The sequence below is a fragment of the Molossus molossus genome, unplaced genomic scaffold (assembly GCF_014108415.1).
Source record: "Molossus molossus isolate mMolMol1 unplaced genomic scaffold, mMolMol1.p scaffold_m16_p_5, whole genome shotgun sequence".
NCBI classification, from domain to species: Eukaryota; Metazoa; Chordata; class Mammalia; order Chiroptera; family Molossidae; genus Molossus; species Molossus molossus.
Genome location: NW_023425388.1, coordinates 107352944 through 107368084, shown reverse-complemented (window position 1 = coordinate 107368084; position 15141 = coordinate 107352944). Strand labels below are relative to the sequence as shown.

The 15141-nt window shown below is 37.8% G+C and overlaps 1 protein-coding gene across 9 annotated transcripts in view; it reads left to right on the top strand.

Moving 5' to 3' along the window:
• Positions 1 to 15141, top strand: part of XRN1 (5'-3' exoribonuclease 1) — a 131523-nt gene that overhangs the window by 78509 nt on the left and 37873 nt on the right. For all 9 annotated transcript variants that reach the window (XR_004956861.1, XM_036243930.1, XM_036243928.1 and 6 more), the window contains 4 exons: positions 6237 to 6326; positions 7008 to 7143; positions 11613 to 11669; positions 11801 to 11933. Coding sequence is in view for 8 of the 9 variants with exons in the window: in XM_036243930.1 (XP_036099823.1) it covers positions 6237 to 6326; positions 7008 to 7143; positions 11613 to 11669; positions 11801 to 11933 (416 nt within the window). In the remaining variant the exon portion in view is untranslated. The remainder of the gene's footprint in view (positions 1 to 6236; positions 6327 to 7007; positions 7144 to 11612; positions 11670 to 11800; positions 11934 to 15141) is intronic.

The window sequence follows — 15141 nt, the reverse complement described above, 5'->3', positions numbered from 1 at the left end:
ATTATATCATCTGCAAATAATGACAATTTTACTTTTTCTTTTCCAATTGGGATGTCTATTACTTCTTTTCCTTGTCTGGTTGCTGTGGCTGGGACTTCCAATACGATATTGAATAGAAATGGTGAAAGTGGACCATCTTTTCTTCTTCCTAAGCATAAGAAAAATTGTTTTACTTCTTCCTCATTGAGTATGATGTTACCTGTGAGTTTGTCATATATGCCTTAATTATGTTGAAGTATATTTTCTCTATTCCCACTTTGCTGAGAGTTTTATCATAAGTGGATGATGGATTTTGTCAAATCCTTTTCTACATCTATTGATATGATCATATTATTTTTACCCTTCATTTTGTTTATGTGATGTATCACATTGATTTGTGGATGTTGAACCATCCTTGCATTCCAGAAATAAATTCCACGTGATCATGGTGTACGATTTTTTAAAATATATTGTTGAATTTGGTTTGGTAATATTTTGTTGAGACTTTGTATCTATGTTCGTCAGGGATATTTTGTGTTTCCAGTGTCTTTTTGTGTGGTTTGGAAAACAGGGAAATGCTGGTCTTATATAGTGAGCTTGGGAGGCTTCTTACCTCTTCAATTTTGAGTAGTTTAAGTAGGATAGGTGTTAAATTTTTTTTTGAATATTTTGTAAAATTTAACTGTGAAGCTATCTAGTTCAGGACTTTTGTTTGTTGGAAGTTTCTTGGCTACTGATTTGATTTCATTTGTCATAATCAGTCTGTTTAGATTTTCTGGTTCTTCTTGCTTCAGTCTTAGAAGATTGTATGTTTCTAGGAATTTATCTGTTTCTTCCAGTTTGTTCATTTTGTTGGCATATAATTGTTTATAGTATTTTCTTAACAATCTTTTGTATTTTTGGGGGGTCAGTTGTTACTTCTCTTGTATTTTTGATTTTATTATTTTGGGTCCTTTTTTTTTTTTTCCATGACTCTGGTGAAAGTTTATCAATCTTGTTTATCTTTTCAAAGAACCCAGCTGTTGGTTTCATTGATTTTTTGTATTGTGTTTTTAGATACAAGTTTGTTTATTTCCATTCTGATCTTGATCATTTATTTCCTTCTGTTCTCTTCGGACATTGTTGTTGTTTTTTCCCTAGTTGCTTTAGGTGTAAGGTTAGATTGTTTGTTTGAGGTTTTTTTTTTTTTTTTTCTTAAGATAGACCTGTATTGCTGAATTTCCCTTTTAAAACTGCTTTGGCTGTGACCTTTGGTTTTTGGTTTTTGGTTTTTGGCTTGCTGTATTTTCATTATCATTTCTCTCATCATACTTTTTGATGTCTTTCTTGATTTCATTGTTAACCCAGTGATTGTTTTGTAGCATGTTATTTAGCCTCTGTATATTTGTTCATTTTTCAGTTTTTTCTTCTTATAATTGGCTTCTAGTTTTATGCCACTGTGATTCAAGAAGCTGCTTGGTATGGTTTCAGTCTTCTTAAACTAATTGAGACTTGTTTTAGCCTAACATGTGATCTATCCTAGAAAATGTTCCATATGTGATTGAAAAGAATGTATATTCTGCTGCTTTGGGGTGAAATGTTCTAAAAATATCAATTAAATCCATCTGATCTAATGTGTCATTTAAAGTTGCTGTCTCATTGTTGGTTTTCTTTCTGAATGATTTATCCATTGATGTCACTGGAGTATTTTAGTCCCTTATGTGGACTGTATTATTGTTTATCTCTTCCTTTATGTCTCAATATATGCTTTATATTGTTAGGTGCTACTATGTTGGTTATGGAAATGTTACAGGGGTTATATTTCTGTATTGATCCCTTTATCATTATGAAATGTCTTTCCTTGTTTCTTCTTGTGTACAGCCTTTGTTTTAAAGTTTGTTCAGTATAAGTATTGCTACCCCAGCTTTTTTTTTTTTTTTTTCCATTTGCATGAAATATCTTTCCCTATCTTTTTACTTCAGTCTTTGTGTGTCTTTCAATTTGAAGTGGGTCTCTTGTAGCCAGCCTATATATGGGTCTTTTCTTATTCATTCACTCTTTGTCTTTTGATTGGAGCATTTAATCCATCTACATTTAAAGTGATTATTGAAAGATTCTCTCTTTGTCTTTAACCTTTGGTGTTTTAATTATAATATATGTTGGTGTTGGCCTCTTTGAGTTTATTTTTGGGGGACTTGTCTGTACTTCCTGGGCTTTCTGTTTACCAAGTCAAGAAAGTTTTCCATCATTATTTCTTAAAATATATTTTTATCCCCTTGTTCTCAATCTTCTGGTTGCCATATGGTATGAATGTTGCTATGCTTTACATTGTCCCTGTGGTCCCTTAAACTGTCCTCGTGTTTGATTTTTTAATAATTTTTCCTATTTGCTTTTCTGATTGTGTGCTTTCTGAAACCTTGTTTTTCAAATTGCTGATTTGATCCCCTGCTTCATCTAATCTCCAGTTGATTCCATCTAATTTATGCTCACTTGAATTATTGTAGTCTTCATTTCTGACTGGTTCTTTTTTGTTTCCTATCTCTTTGTTAAAGTTCTCACTGAGTTCATCTAACCTCCTAAGTTCATTGAGCATCCTTATAACCAGTGTTTTGAAATCTGCACCTGGTATGTCTTTTTCTGGAGTTTTGTCTGGTTTCTCTCATTTGGGCCATGTTTCTTTGTCTTCTGATTTTGGCTGCTTCCCTGTGTTTGTTTCTATGTATTAGATAGATCTTTGTCTCCAGTTTTGGTACAGTGGCCTTATATAGTAGGTGTCTTGTGGGTCCCAATGGGGCAGTCTCCCTTGTCAAATTTGCTGGGTGTTCCAGGGGTGTTTTCTTGCATGGGCTGTTTGTGCCATTCTGTTGTAGTTGAGCTGTGGTTGTTGAAATGTCAGTGGGTGGGATTGACCTTCAGACCGTCTGGCTGTGAGGAATGGCTGTGACTACAGCTGACTAGCTGCTGTGTAGGGATTGACTCCAGGGACCAGGATTTGCTGTAGGGGTGCTCTGGTGGCAGCCTAATTCTCTCTTTGAATGTGTCATTTGTGGAGTTGATTACATGATGATCTAAAGCCAGCTAGCGGTTTTGTTGGTTTTGGGGCCTCTTCAGAAGTGCTCCAGTGCTGGCCAAGGCCAGCCAATTTTGTGTAACTGAAGCCGAAAGAGGTTCTGGCCTGTTGCAAGTTGGGTGGGCTGGGTCTCAGGGAATCATCATGACAGGGGCCAACTGCATTACTCAAGTTACTGGTTATTCACATTTGGTGTCGGCCTGCTTCTGCACCTGCCACCTGGGTGGGGATGCAGCTCAACAAAGGAACAATAGCTCCTGTGAGCACTTCAGCCTGCACCTTTGGCCTGAGTGGGAGAGGGCTCAGCAAAGGTGCATTAAGCCAGCAGTTGGGTCTGGGAGTGAGCTGCGCCTTCAGTCCTCACCCTGAAACCAGACAATTCAGTCCTTCTATATGTCCCTGGCATCCTTTGAGCTGCTGCCCCAGTGCTGGAGCTCAAAGCAAATGAGTCCATCAGCCAGTACGTCTGTGTGCAGGCCCTTTAAGGGGAGTGCCTGGGACCCGAGAAACCCTCCATTACACTCAGCCACTGTCTCCAGTGATTTTCACAGTCCATCTTATCAGGACTTGTCTTCCTGGCACTGAGTCCCTGGACTAGGGGAGTCCAGTGTGGGGATGGTATCTCTTGCTCCTCGGGGAACCTCCGCAGTCAAAATACCCCTCCCAATTTTTAATTGCCACACATGGGTGTGGGACCAGCCTGTTCTGTGTCTCCACCCCTCCTACCATTCTTGATGTTGTTTCTTCTGCATGTCCTTAGTTGTAGGATTTCTGATTAGCTAATCTTCAGGCTTGTCTCCGTTTTGGTTGTTCTACAATTTAGTTGTAATTTTGAAATTGTCATGAGGGGAGATAAACAGTGTTTACCTACTTTACCAACTTGACTGGAAGTGCGCTTAATTTTGTGTCATGGAGCTCCTTAGCTAAAATAGAGTGGGGAAAACACTGTTTTTGTTCTTTCTGGGACTCCAGATGGTAGATAGGCCTTGATCAATCATCTTAACTTCCTTTATCTCTTCTCATCCATTTTTATATACTGTATTGTTATACTTCTTTTCTACTCTGTGGGAGATTTCTTCAAGTTTATATCATTCTAAAATTTATATTTAACTTAATCATTTTTTATTTAAATAAAAAAAAATTGCTCTTTTTGTTTGTTTGTTTCATGTTAAAGGGTATTTTGTTTTTTAACTTGTCTGACGGTTCTTAGGTGTCCAATCATATTTAAGAATGAGACACTAAAAAGTTGATTAGAAAGTTAGTGTGGTTTGGTGGGGCTCGTCCGGTGTGTCTTGGCTGTTTCTGCAGAGGACCTGCAAATATCACTACCTATATGTGTATCTTTCCTTTGAGGCTGGCTTGTTTTCCCAGGGACGTGTCCTCCAGCCTTTTTCTTAGAGGGCAGATGGGGAAAACCAAACTGACTTCCAGTGTTCTGGAAATTAACCAGGGAAAAGGGGTTTCATTAGATGGTGGATACTGTTGCACGTACACACACACACACACTTTCCATCAGGACTGAAGGACCTATGGCGGCAAGAATGCTGCTCTCTGACACCCTTTACCTGTGAGCTGTCTTCAGGAATAGCCTGGCAGAATAGAACCACCTTAGATAATGTTATAGCTCCTTTCCACAACGGCCATAGGTCCAGTACTCGGTCAACAAGGAGGTGTCAAGTCCCAGCCAACATGATGGCTCCGGTTCTAGACAAGTCTGAAGGGCCGTCCCAGTTTTAGATCTGTGAGACTAGCCAAGGAGTTCTTTAAAATAAATGACAGCTCAACTTCTCCCTGTGTGAATTTCTGCTTCCTTTCTTACTTCCTTGCCTTCCACAGGTGTTGATTCCACAGAACTTGCTAAAATAACTTCCTATGTGCTTATTTCTCTCATAGTCAGCTTCCTAAAGATGTTATACTTATAGCTTGCTTCCTAGTGACACATTGTAGAGTAGTTACACTTTCATTAATCCTCTGTTTTCAGTGTGGCACCTCTCCTCTCCTCCTCACACCCCACCAACCACCTAGCGAGCTGTGCCTGGTACACCCAAGGCTAGAGCAGCCCTTCATCCCTGTTGACTTCTCCAAAATACAAACTAGAGCTCTTATGCTGAGGTGGAAGATGAGTAATCGCATGACTGTCTAACTGCTAATTGTACAGAATTTTCAACTGAAAGTGTTAAATTTTACCCTATGCTTATAGCATTAAAATGTATCTGGACTCCATAATTACTGAGTGTTTTCAGACTTCCAGAGTTCAAATCAACTTGTTTCTTGTTAATGTCTCACACTGGCGCTGCTTAGGGTGCAGTTAATTTCTGTCTATCAAATCAGTTAACACTTATCCATGCAGTTTTCAGTTTTTAATATTTTGTTAACTCATATGTGTTATCAGATTCTCTGTTTCTCTCCTCATCCATCTTTCCAGGTCTGTGCCCTTTTTTGTGCTTTACTGTTCTTTTTTTTTTTTTTTAATCCTCACCCAAGGACATTTTTTCCATTTTTTTGTTCAGGTAGAGTGGGAGGGAGAGAGAGGAAGAGAGAGAGAGAGAGAGAGAGAGAAACATCGATGTGAAAGGGACACATCAAGTGGCTGCCACCCGCACGACCAACCAGGGCTGGGGACAAACTGCAACCGAGGTACATGCCCTTAGCGGGAACCGAACCCGGGTCTCTCGGGACCGCAGGCCGATGCTCTAACCACTAAGCCAAACCGGCCAGGACTGCTTTACTGTTCTTTTAGAGGGTTGGGAAAGGAATAAAAACAAGCATGTGTGTTCAATTCACACTATAAAGGAAGCAATGGAGTTTTGAGGGATATCAGACAAAACTTTTAATTTGTTCTATTGTGGAGTGCTCCAGCTTTGTTGTAAAAATTGGAAAATCAACCTCTAGATATTATTTTTTTGTCCATTTATCAATGTTTATTATTATGATCTAAGAGGGATAGTCTGTAATTTCAGTTTATGTGTAAATGACATAGATTATAGTTTATAAAGTGAATCACTTCTCCCTCAGATATTTGGAGGTTTTTGAGGGCCTATAAATGCTTACAAATATTTTAGTCTCTATCTCTTATTAATACTATATTTATAATAATCAGTCCTCAATATAATTTGTGTATCCCCTTAGGATCCAAAAATATTTCATAGGAAGTTAGCTGTGTATATTTTTACAAGCAATATTTTTATTTGTTCGTTTGTTTGACTAGAGCTCCAGAACTATTTAGTTATATAGCCAAAAATAGCCAAGAGGATGTGTTCTATGAAGATGACATTTGGCCTGGAGAAAATGAGAATGGGTAAGCAAAATCTGTGGCATGTATTGCCTCATAGTTCAACTTAGTGGTTCCAGTGAAAGGTATTTTATCAAGAATTTACATTACTTTTGGGGAGAGCATTTTGTATTGTTTGGTTTTGGTTTTAAGATATTAATAGTTTTTTATTTAATTTATATCAAAGTACTGTAAACTAATTTTGTGATTTTTAGAAAATTACTGAGAATTAACATGTTCATGTTTATATTAGATTTAGAATTAGTCCCAGTTAAGTGGCATGATTAATTGTTATTAATTTTATATATACATATACATATATATATATATATATATACATATATATATATATATTTATCCTCACCTGAGGACATTTTTCCATTTTTTGTTCAGATAGGGTGGGAGGGAAAGAGAGGAAGAGAGAGAGAGAAACATCAACGTGAAAGGGACACATCGAGTGGCTGCCTCCCCACATGACCCAACCAGGGCCAGGGCCAAACTGCAACCAACGTATGTGCCCTTAGCGGGAACCGAACCCGGGTCTCTCTGGACCGCAGGCCGATGCTCTGACCGCTGAGCCAAACCGGCCAGAGCTAATTATATATTTGATGTCTTTTATACTTCACAGTCCTCAGGTTTATATCAGGCCTTTTATATAAGCCCTCACAAAATGTAATCAATATGAAATAATTATTGTTTTTAATGTAGTGCCGAGAAAGTTCAAGAAATTATTACTTGGCTAAAGGGACATCCTGTCAGTACTTTGTCTCGTTCTTCATGTGATTTACAAATTCTGGATGCAGCTATTGTTGAAAAAATTGAGGAGGAAGTCGAAAAGTACAAGGTACTAATTTTCAATAACCAAGACATGGATGAGATTTGAAGTTAAATAAACTATGTATTATTCCACCAATAACTTATTTACATTTCAACCAAATAAAATATAAACTCAGTTGTTTGTAATTTATGTAAAATAATCCTATCATTTAAAGAAATGTTCCAGCTATTTCCATTGGGCCTTAATAAGTTTATATGAATAAATACAAATGAACTTTAATGTATAAAGCCTTAGCATTTAAATTTTATGTCCCTTGTCATGGGGGGGAAAGGAGAAACATCTGTAACAAAAATTAATTAAATAAAATATTTTTAAAAAGATAAATGTTATATCCTTGTAGTATTTATCATTTTAGGAATTAATATTTTGTGATTTTAAAGTGGAAAGTTTGATTGAGAGATAAAATTAATTCCTATTCCTTCCTATTCTAAGTTCTTTAAAGACACAGTTCATCTTTTTATAGAATATAAAAATGTTTTTAACTTTTACAGAATTACTTCTAAGTGTATTTTCCCACACACAAACTCATTCAGTTCCTGAGTATTTTGTGTAGGCTTAACTATTTCAACTATTTTGATCCCTTATCTTGATGTCATAGAAAATGAATTAATTATATATATATATTTTTTTTACTTCTGATTTTATTTTCCACACAATTTGTCTTCTTATGAAAAATTATATTACTTTGCCAACACAGTGATTTGTTAGCAGAGATAGTTAAGAACTGGGCTTTGAATCCATCTTTCCCGTTCTTCTTTCTATACTTATAATCTTAGGCAAGATACTTAACCTTTCCATGGCTTTGTTTCCTCTCTGGTAAAATGAGAATGAAATAGTACCTACCTCATAGGGTCCATCAAAAGGATTAACTTAGTGGATGCATGTAAATTTCTAATAATGCCTACCTATTATTAATGCCTAATGATGCTTGGGTATTAGTATTATCATTATTATTACTATTTGAATTCTCTTATCACATACTCAGTAGCTGTGAATACTTTCTGGGAAGTCACCACCAGATGACTGTGTCTTTAGGAAAAGGTACAAGGCTCAGAGCCAAGAGATTGATTTTTTATTTTTTATTAATTTATTTTTGTTATGGATATTTCTTCTTTTTCCCCCATTGACACCCTCCTTCTGATCTCAGCATTGCTGTCTATGTCCATGGTTATGCATACATACATAGAAGTTCTGTGGTTTTTTTAAACGGTCATTGATATTTAGCTGAGGATAGTAAACCTGTATTTCTTTCTCTTTTTGGCGGTTTTTTGGTTTTGTTTTTTCCTTTTTAATTGTCTTTCAGTGTAAAGTAAAATCTATTTGTGTAGCATTGTTTTTGAAATGAGTTCTCTACTTAACAGAATTTTATAACTTTAAGCCCCAACTTTAACTCATTTGCATGCAGAACTTTCTGAAATGTTGTACACATTTTTCCCTTGTTTTATAAACAGAATGTAGATACATTTACAAAGTTGTAGTCTAATGTATTGGTTATAACATTTTTTTTTTAATACGTGTGCTTATAAATAAGAGGAATTTTTTAAAAACCTATTAATGTGTCAAGGAGATACAGTTATGAGTGGGATTTTTCCCTCCTTTTAGGGTTATAAAGAAAAGGACAAAAAAACTAAAAAACAACATTCTGAACGTAATTTACATTTTTCTTTATAATGCGGAATTATCATTAAAAGTATCAGTAGTTTTCTTTTTTTTTTTAAGTGTTTTTTTTTTTTTTTAATCCTCACCCGAGGACATTTTTCGATATTTTGTTCAGATAGAATGGGAGGGAGAGAGAGAGAGAGAGAGAGAGAAACATTGATGTGAAAGGGACACATTGAGTGGTTGCCACCCACACGACCCAACCAGGGCCGGTGACAAACTGCAACTGAGGTACATGTCCTTAGTGGGAACCAAACCCAGGTCTCTCTGGACCACAGGCTGACGCTCCAACTAACCGCTGAGCCAAACCGGCCAGGGCAAGTAGTTTTCTTATTGGACAGTGATTCCCAAACTCAGCAGTTATCAAAATTACTGGAGGAGCTTTTTGAAAATCACACATTCTGGATTCCACCCCTAGAGCAGTACTTCTCAAATTAATGTGCAGATACTCACTGGAAAATCTTGTTAAAATACAGATTTCTGATTCAGTAGCTCTAGGCTTAGGCTTGAGATTCTGCCTTTTTAACAAGCTTGCAGGTGATCACATTTTGAGTAGTCAGGCCCCAGGACTTCTCATTTAGTAGTTGTGGGTTGGGCTTATTGTGAAAATTTCCCAGTTTATTAATTTGCCTAATGTGTCAGGTTTAATTGCCATGTCCTCTAATCAATGCTATAATGTAATGCCTAGGGATATGTTAGATCATATGAACTTTTTAAAAATGTTTTTATTGATTTTTTTTTTTGAGAAAGATAGAAACATTGATGTGAGAAATATCAATTGGCTGCCTCCTTCACGCCCCCTGCTGGGGATCAAGCCCACAACCTGGGCATATGCACTGACCAGGAATCAAACCAGGACCTCTCAGTCCACAAGACAACACTCAATCCACTGAACCACACTGGCTGTGTGGATTTCTTTTTTTAATGCAGTTTTACAGGCACAGTTCTTGGGTCTTTTTTTTTTCCTTTTTTAAAAAAATATTTTTTAAGAATTTGTTTTAGAGAGGAGGAAGAAGGGGGGGTGGGGAGAGAGAAAGAGAAACAGAAATATTGATGTGAGAGAGAAACATCAGTTGGTTGCCTTCCTGTACACACCCTAACTGGAGAGCAAACGCAAAACCTGGGTATGTTCCCTGACCAGGAATTAAACCTGCCGCCTTTTGGTGTATGGGACAACGCTCCAACCAACTGAGCCACATTGGCCAGGGCTAAAATAGTTTTAAATGTCTTTATTCTTTCTCTGTTTTGCTGATCTCCCTTAACGTGCTTTATTTTTCACTATGCTTTTTAGCTTTTAACATGCTATATATTTTTCTTATTTTGTTTCTTTTATGCCTCCCTCAACTAGAATAAAAGAATAGATCTCTGTTATATCCTCAGCACCAAAATCAATAGAGTACATAAATGGAATTCAGTAGAGATTTGTTGAAAGAATAAATGAGATGTCTATAATAAGATAGGCTCTATTTAAAAGCTTGAGTGTTTTGCCCGGCCAGTGTTGCTCAGTCGTTGAGCATCGACCCATGCACCAAGAGGTCGCCGATTTGATTCCCAGTCAGGACACATGCCCAGGTTGTGGGCCAATCCCCAGTGGGGGGCATGCAGGAGGCAGCCAGTCGATGTTCTCTCTCATTGATGTTTCTGTCTCTCTCTCCCTTCTTCTCTCTCTAAAGTCAATAAAGAAAATAAAATAAATAAATAAAGGCTTGAGTGTTTTACAGTATAAAAATGTGACCTCTCTAGTATATGATCTCTGTGGCCAGGGCTGTTTTATGTCCTTTGCACTTATTTCTGTAAGCTTTATTCTAAAGATAGGTGCTCTTATTTTTCTTATTAAGAATTCACTTCAAAAAAATTTAATGTGAATGGTAGTTATATATTGCAATGGGTATAAATTATTCTCACATTTTTATTATGAAGAGCAGGTAATGTTTGCATCTTATACAATGGAAAGGAAGCCGAGGCTCAAGTTCAGTGTGAATTGACAGAACAAACAAGTAGTAAAGACTGTACAAAAGTCTTCTTCCAGCCCTGGGCAGTGGCTCAGTTGATTGGGTGTCCTCCCTTTCACCAAAAGTTGACAGGTTTGATTCCCAGGGAGGGCACATACCCACACTGCAGGTTCGATCCTGGTTGGGATGCCTGCAGGAGGCAACCAATCAATATTTCTCATCTCTTCCGCCCCCCTCCTTCCAATCCCTCTCTCCAAAATCAATTTAAAAATATATAGATATAGGTAGGTAGGTAGACAGACAAACATACAGATAGATTCTGTCTTCTTCCAGCATTTTTCACATGATCAAAAAATTCAAAACATCAAAGCCAGTTTCATAATAGATTTCAAAAACCGGAATTTATTAAATCAGTGCCACCTTTTTATAAGTAGCCACAAAAAATCACAGTATTTTCATGGGTCAATACTTTATACCTTTTTTTTAAAAAAAGTCTTTGTTGACCATTGTATGCAATTCTTTTTAGAGTAAAAGCATTTCAATAGGCTAGCATTTACCTAAAGTTCAAAACAGACAAATCTAATCTTTTGTACTAAAAGTAAGGTTACTTTTGGGAAAGGTAGTAACTGGGGTGGAAACAGAAGGGAATACAGGGGTTTTTATATTGTACCTAGTAATGTTTTGTCTCTCTTGCTCTAGGTGTGGTTATAATAGGTGTGCTCATACTATACAAATTCATCAGGTGGTACACTTACAATTTTCCATATGTCTTATACAAACATTTTAGTGTAAGAATTTATTATTCCTCCTTGCTGCATCTGAAGAACTTCAGATATAAATATTTAAAATTTTTTATTTCCTCAGCAAAGAAAGAATAATAAGAAGGTACGAGTGACGGTAAAGCCCCATTTGCTGTACAGGGTAAGTTTCCTGTGAAAGATTCAAGTTGTTACTACTGTGAAAGTAAAACAGAAACAGAATGTTTTCAGTATATTGTTAGGAAACTTTAAAATTAGAGCTAATAATAATAATTAAAGCTTTCTTCTCTCCAGCCTTTAGAACAGCAACATGGAGTCATCCCTGATCGGGATGCAGAGTTTCATCTCTTTGACCGGGTTGTGAATGTGAGAGAGAACTTCTCGGTGCCCGTTGGCCTTCGGGGCACCATCATAGGAATTAAAGGAGGTAACATGTCAGTACTTCATGTGTCGTCAACAGCATTGTAGTGTAGAAAAAAACACAAATTTCTGTGTCATATCTAAGCAGAGAACGACTATAAGTTAGGAAAATAACTAAATCCTTTTATGTTTCAGTTAATTTTTTTTTTTTTTTAGTTTTCAGAAAAAGTTATTTTCTGTCTTATGTTGTTATCTAGAAAGTGATTAAAAGAAGGGGAAGTTGAGTAATGACTGCTGAAAATTTGGTACCTTACTTATAACACATTAAAATTGTACATGACCTTGATGGGGATGCACACATTTTCATGAAACTGAGAGAAAAGTTTCATTATTTCTCCTTAAGTTAGGCTTTCATCTAATTTTGATCAGAAGTTTACCTTAATTGTCATTTGTAATCTCTTGATTTCTGTGAAGAAATAAACATGAAGTATGAACTTATTTACAGTTAAAAGATTTTAATTAAATGGTCATATATTCATTTGATTTTTTTTTATCCAAGTTTTTTTTTAATTGTTGAAAGCATTACAAATGTCCCCTTTTTTCCCCCATTGACCCCCTCCTTCCTGCTCCCACTCCCCTCCTGCCTTCCCCAGCCTAATGTCTGTGTGGATTGGTTGTGCACATTCATTTGAATTTTATAAGTACTGCTAGATTATATATATGAAACAAACCTATCTGTTGCGCAACAATGTGCATATAGTTATCACTTCCATACTATATACTTAAAAATTGTTAAGATGGTCCTAGCCAGTTTAGCTCACCGGTTAGAGCATGGGCCTGTGGACCAATGAGTCGTGGGTTCCATTCTGGTCAAAGGCATGTACCTCATTTGCGGTTCTTTCCCCAGCCCTGGTCAGGATCGAATGGGAGGCAACCAGTCGATGTGTTCCTCTCAGGTGGATGTTTCTGTCTCTCTCTCCCTCCCACTCTATCTGAAGATAAAAAAAATATCCTCCGGTGAGGATTAAAAAAAATGGTTAAGATGGTAAATTTTATCTTGTTTTTTTGTGGTTTCTTTTTTTTTTTTAAATCTTCATCCAAGGATATCTTTTTTTTCATTTATCTTTAGATAGAGTGTGGGGTGGGAGGAGAGAGAGAGAGAGAGAGAAACATCGACATGAGAGAGACACATCAACTGGTTGCCTCCCGCACTACCCCAGCCAGGGATGAACCGCAACTGACGTACATGGAATTGAACCCTTGACTCATTGGTCCGTGGGCCAGCGCTCTAACCGCTGAGCCAAACCGGCCAGGGCTATCTTGTTTTTAAAAAAATTTGTTTTTTAAATGAGAGAGTGGAGAGCAAAAGGAAGCAGTCAAGGATCTCAGTGTGCCTGAAAGGGATGCCTGGAGGGAGCAGCTTTGCAGCAGAGGTTTCAGAAAGAGTCAGCCCAGATAAAGCTGCACATCAGGTGCCAGGGGTCACAGTGCTGGCAGCACTGCCCCTCCAAGTCTCAGACACTCAACCTTGGCCTCACTGTCCAGAAATAGGAAGAGCACGCTGGTCATGAGCCTAAGAGAGCTGCTTATTTAGTGCCAACACTGTGTGCATTTTGCATTTAACCCTCAGGTGTTATATCCTCACCTGAGAAGTTAAGTAACTCACCCGCTTTTACAAGGATGGGTGGCAGAGCTGGGATTTGAACTATTTCACCTTATTCTTACTTAGCTTTGAGAAGTGGGTCTCCACAGTTTTCATCTTCACATCTTTTTGGGGTCTTCCCTGCTTGCTTGACTGTAAAAGAGAATTCTCTGAATTTTAAAAAATAATCTCTTGGATATATTTCTGGCTGCTACAAATGTAGAGAGAAGGGTCTGGGCTAGGTATGGTAAGGGACCAGTGGATATGATGAGCAACCCTCCTGCTGCTATCTGCTCAAGCCCTTGCATCAGCTTTGCAGACATTGAGCTTATTGTATTGTCCTCTAGTTAGGTTGTCCTGATAAAGGCCTTAGGAATCTGATAACATGGAAGTTTACTTCCTTCTGACAACTCCTATCATTAATCGTGACTGCTTGGAATTTTGTCTTGAAGGGTTTTTGTTTTGTTTTGTTTTTATTAATTTTTTAGGGAGAGAGAAAGAGAAACATTGATGTGAGAAACATCCATCAACTGCTTCCTGTACACCCCCTACTGGGGATCAAGCCTGTAACTCGGGTATGAGCACTGGCGGGGAATCAAACTGAGACCTCTCAATTCACTGAGCCACACTGGCCAGTCTCTTGAAGGGTTTTAAAGCTACATCTATCCTGAGTGGAAAAGAGCTCTGTGATTGATTAGCCACGTCTGCCATGGACATGGAATAGAAAGGCGAATATTTGTTATTACTGCCCTCATCTGAGACCTTGTCTCCATAGTCATGTCCACTAAAAGGGTGACTAAGGTAATTTTGAAGAAGTGGCCACTCCCTCAGATGGGAAATAGGAACCTAGAAGGTGAACTTCCTGGAGTGTAGACTTTAGGTAAAAGTGTCAGGTTAAAAGGTACAACAGGATGAGTTCTGCAGGCCTGGTTTCAACTAGGCAATGAGGGACTGGAGCTGGGGGAGATATCCTCCCACCCATTCCAGGAACTAACATAGAATTAGAAATTATGGTAGCCAGAGCCCTGGCCAGTTTGCCTCAGCGATTAGAGCGTCGGCCTGCAGATCAGAGAGACCCGGGTTTGGTTCCCGCTAAGGGCGTGTACCTCAGTTACAGTTTGTCCCCAGCCCTGGTTGGTCGTGCAGGTGGCAGCCACTTGATGTGTCCCTTTCATATCGATGTTTCGCTCTCTCTCTCTTCCTCTCTCTCCCTCCCACTCTATATGAACAAAAAATGGAAAAATGTCCTCGGGTGAGGATAAAAAAAACAAAACGAAGTTATGGTAGTCAGAGAAATAGAACCAGTATAATGGAATGGTGGTGGTGAGGAGTGGGGGAGAGAGAGAGAGAGAAAGAGGTCAGGGGAGTCAGTTCTGAAGTTATGTGCTAGATTCATTAATTTGGGTTTAGAAATCAAACGTTAGTATAGTTATTATTACACTTTACCTTGGCATTATGGTTAAATTTAATCTTTCCAGATATGTCTCGTCCTGCTCTCTGCCAAATGTATTCTCTGATCCTAAGTTTATTGCACCAGTGTCTTTGTCATGAGTCTCATATCTCAATTATGGCATCCATAATCTTTCAGTCAGAACCTTGGAGTCATCTTTGGCATTTCTGTCCTTTTTATCTA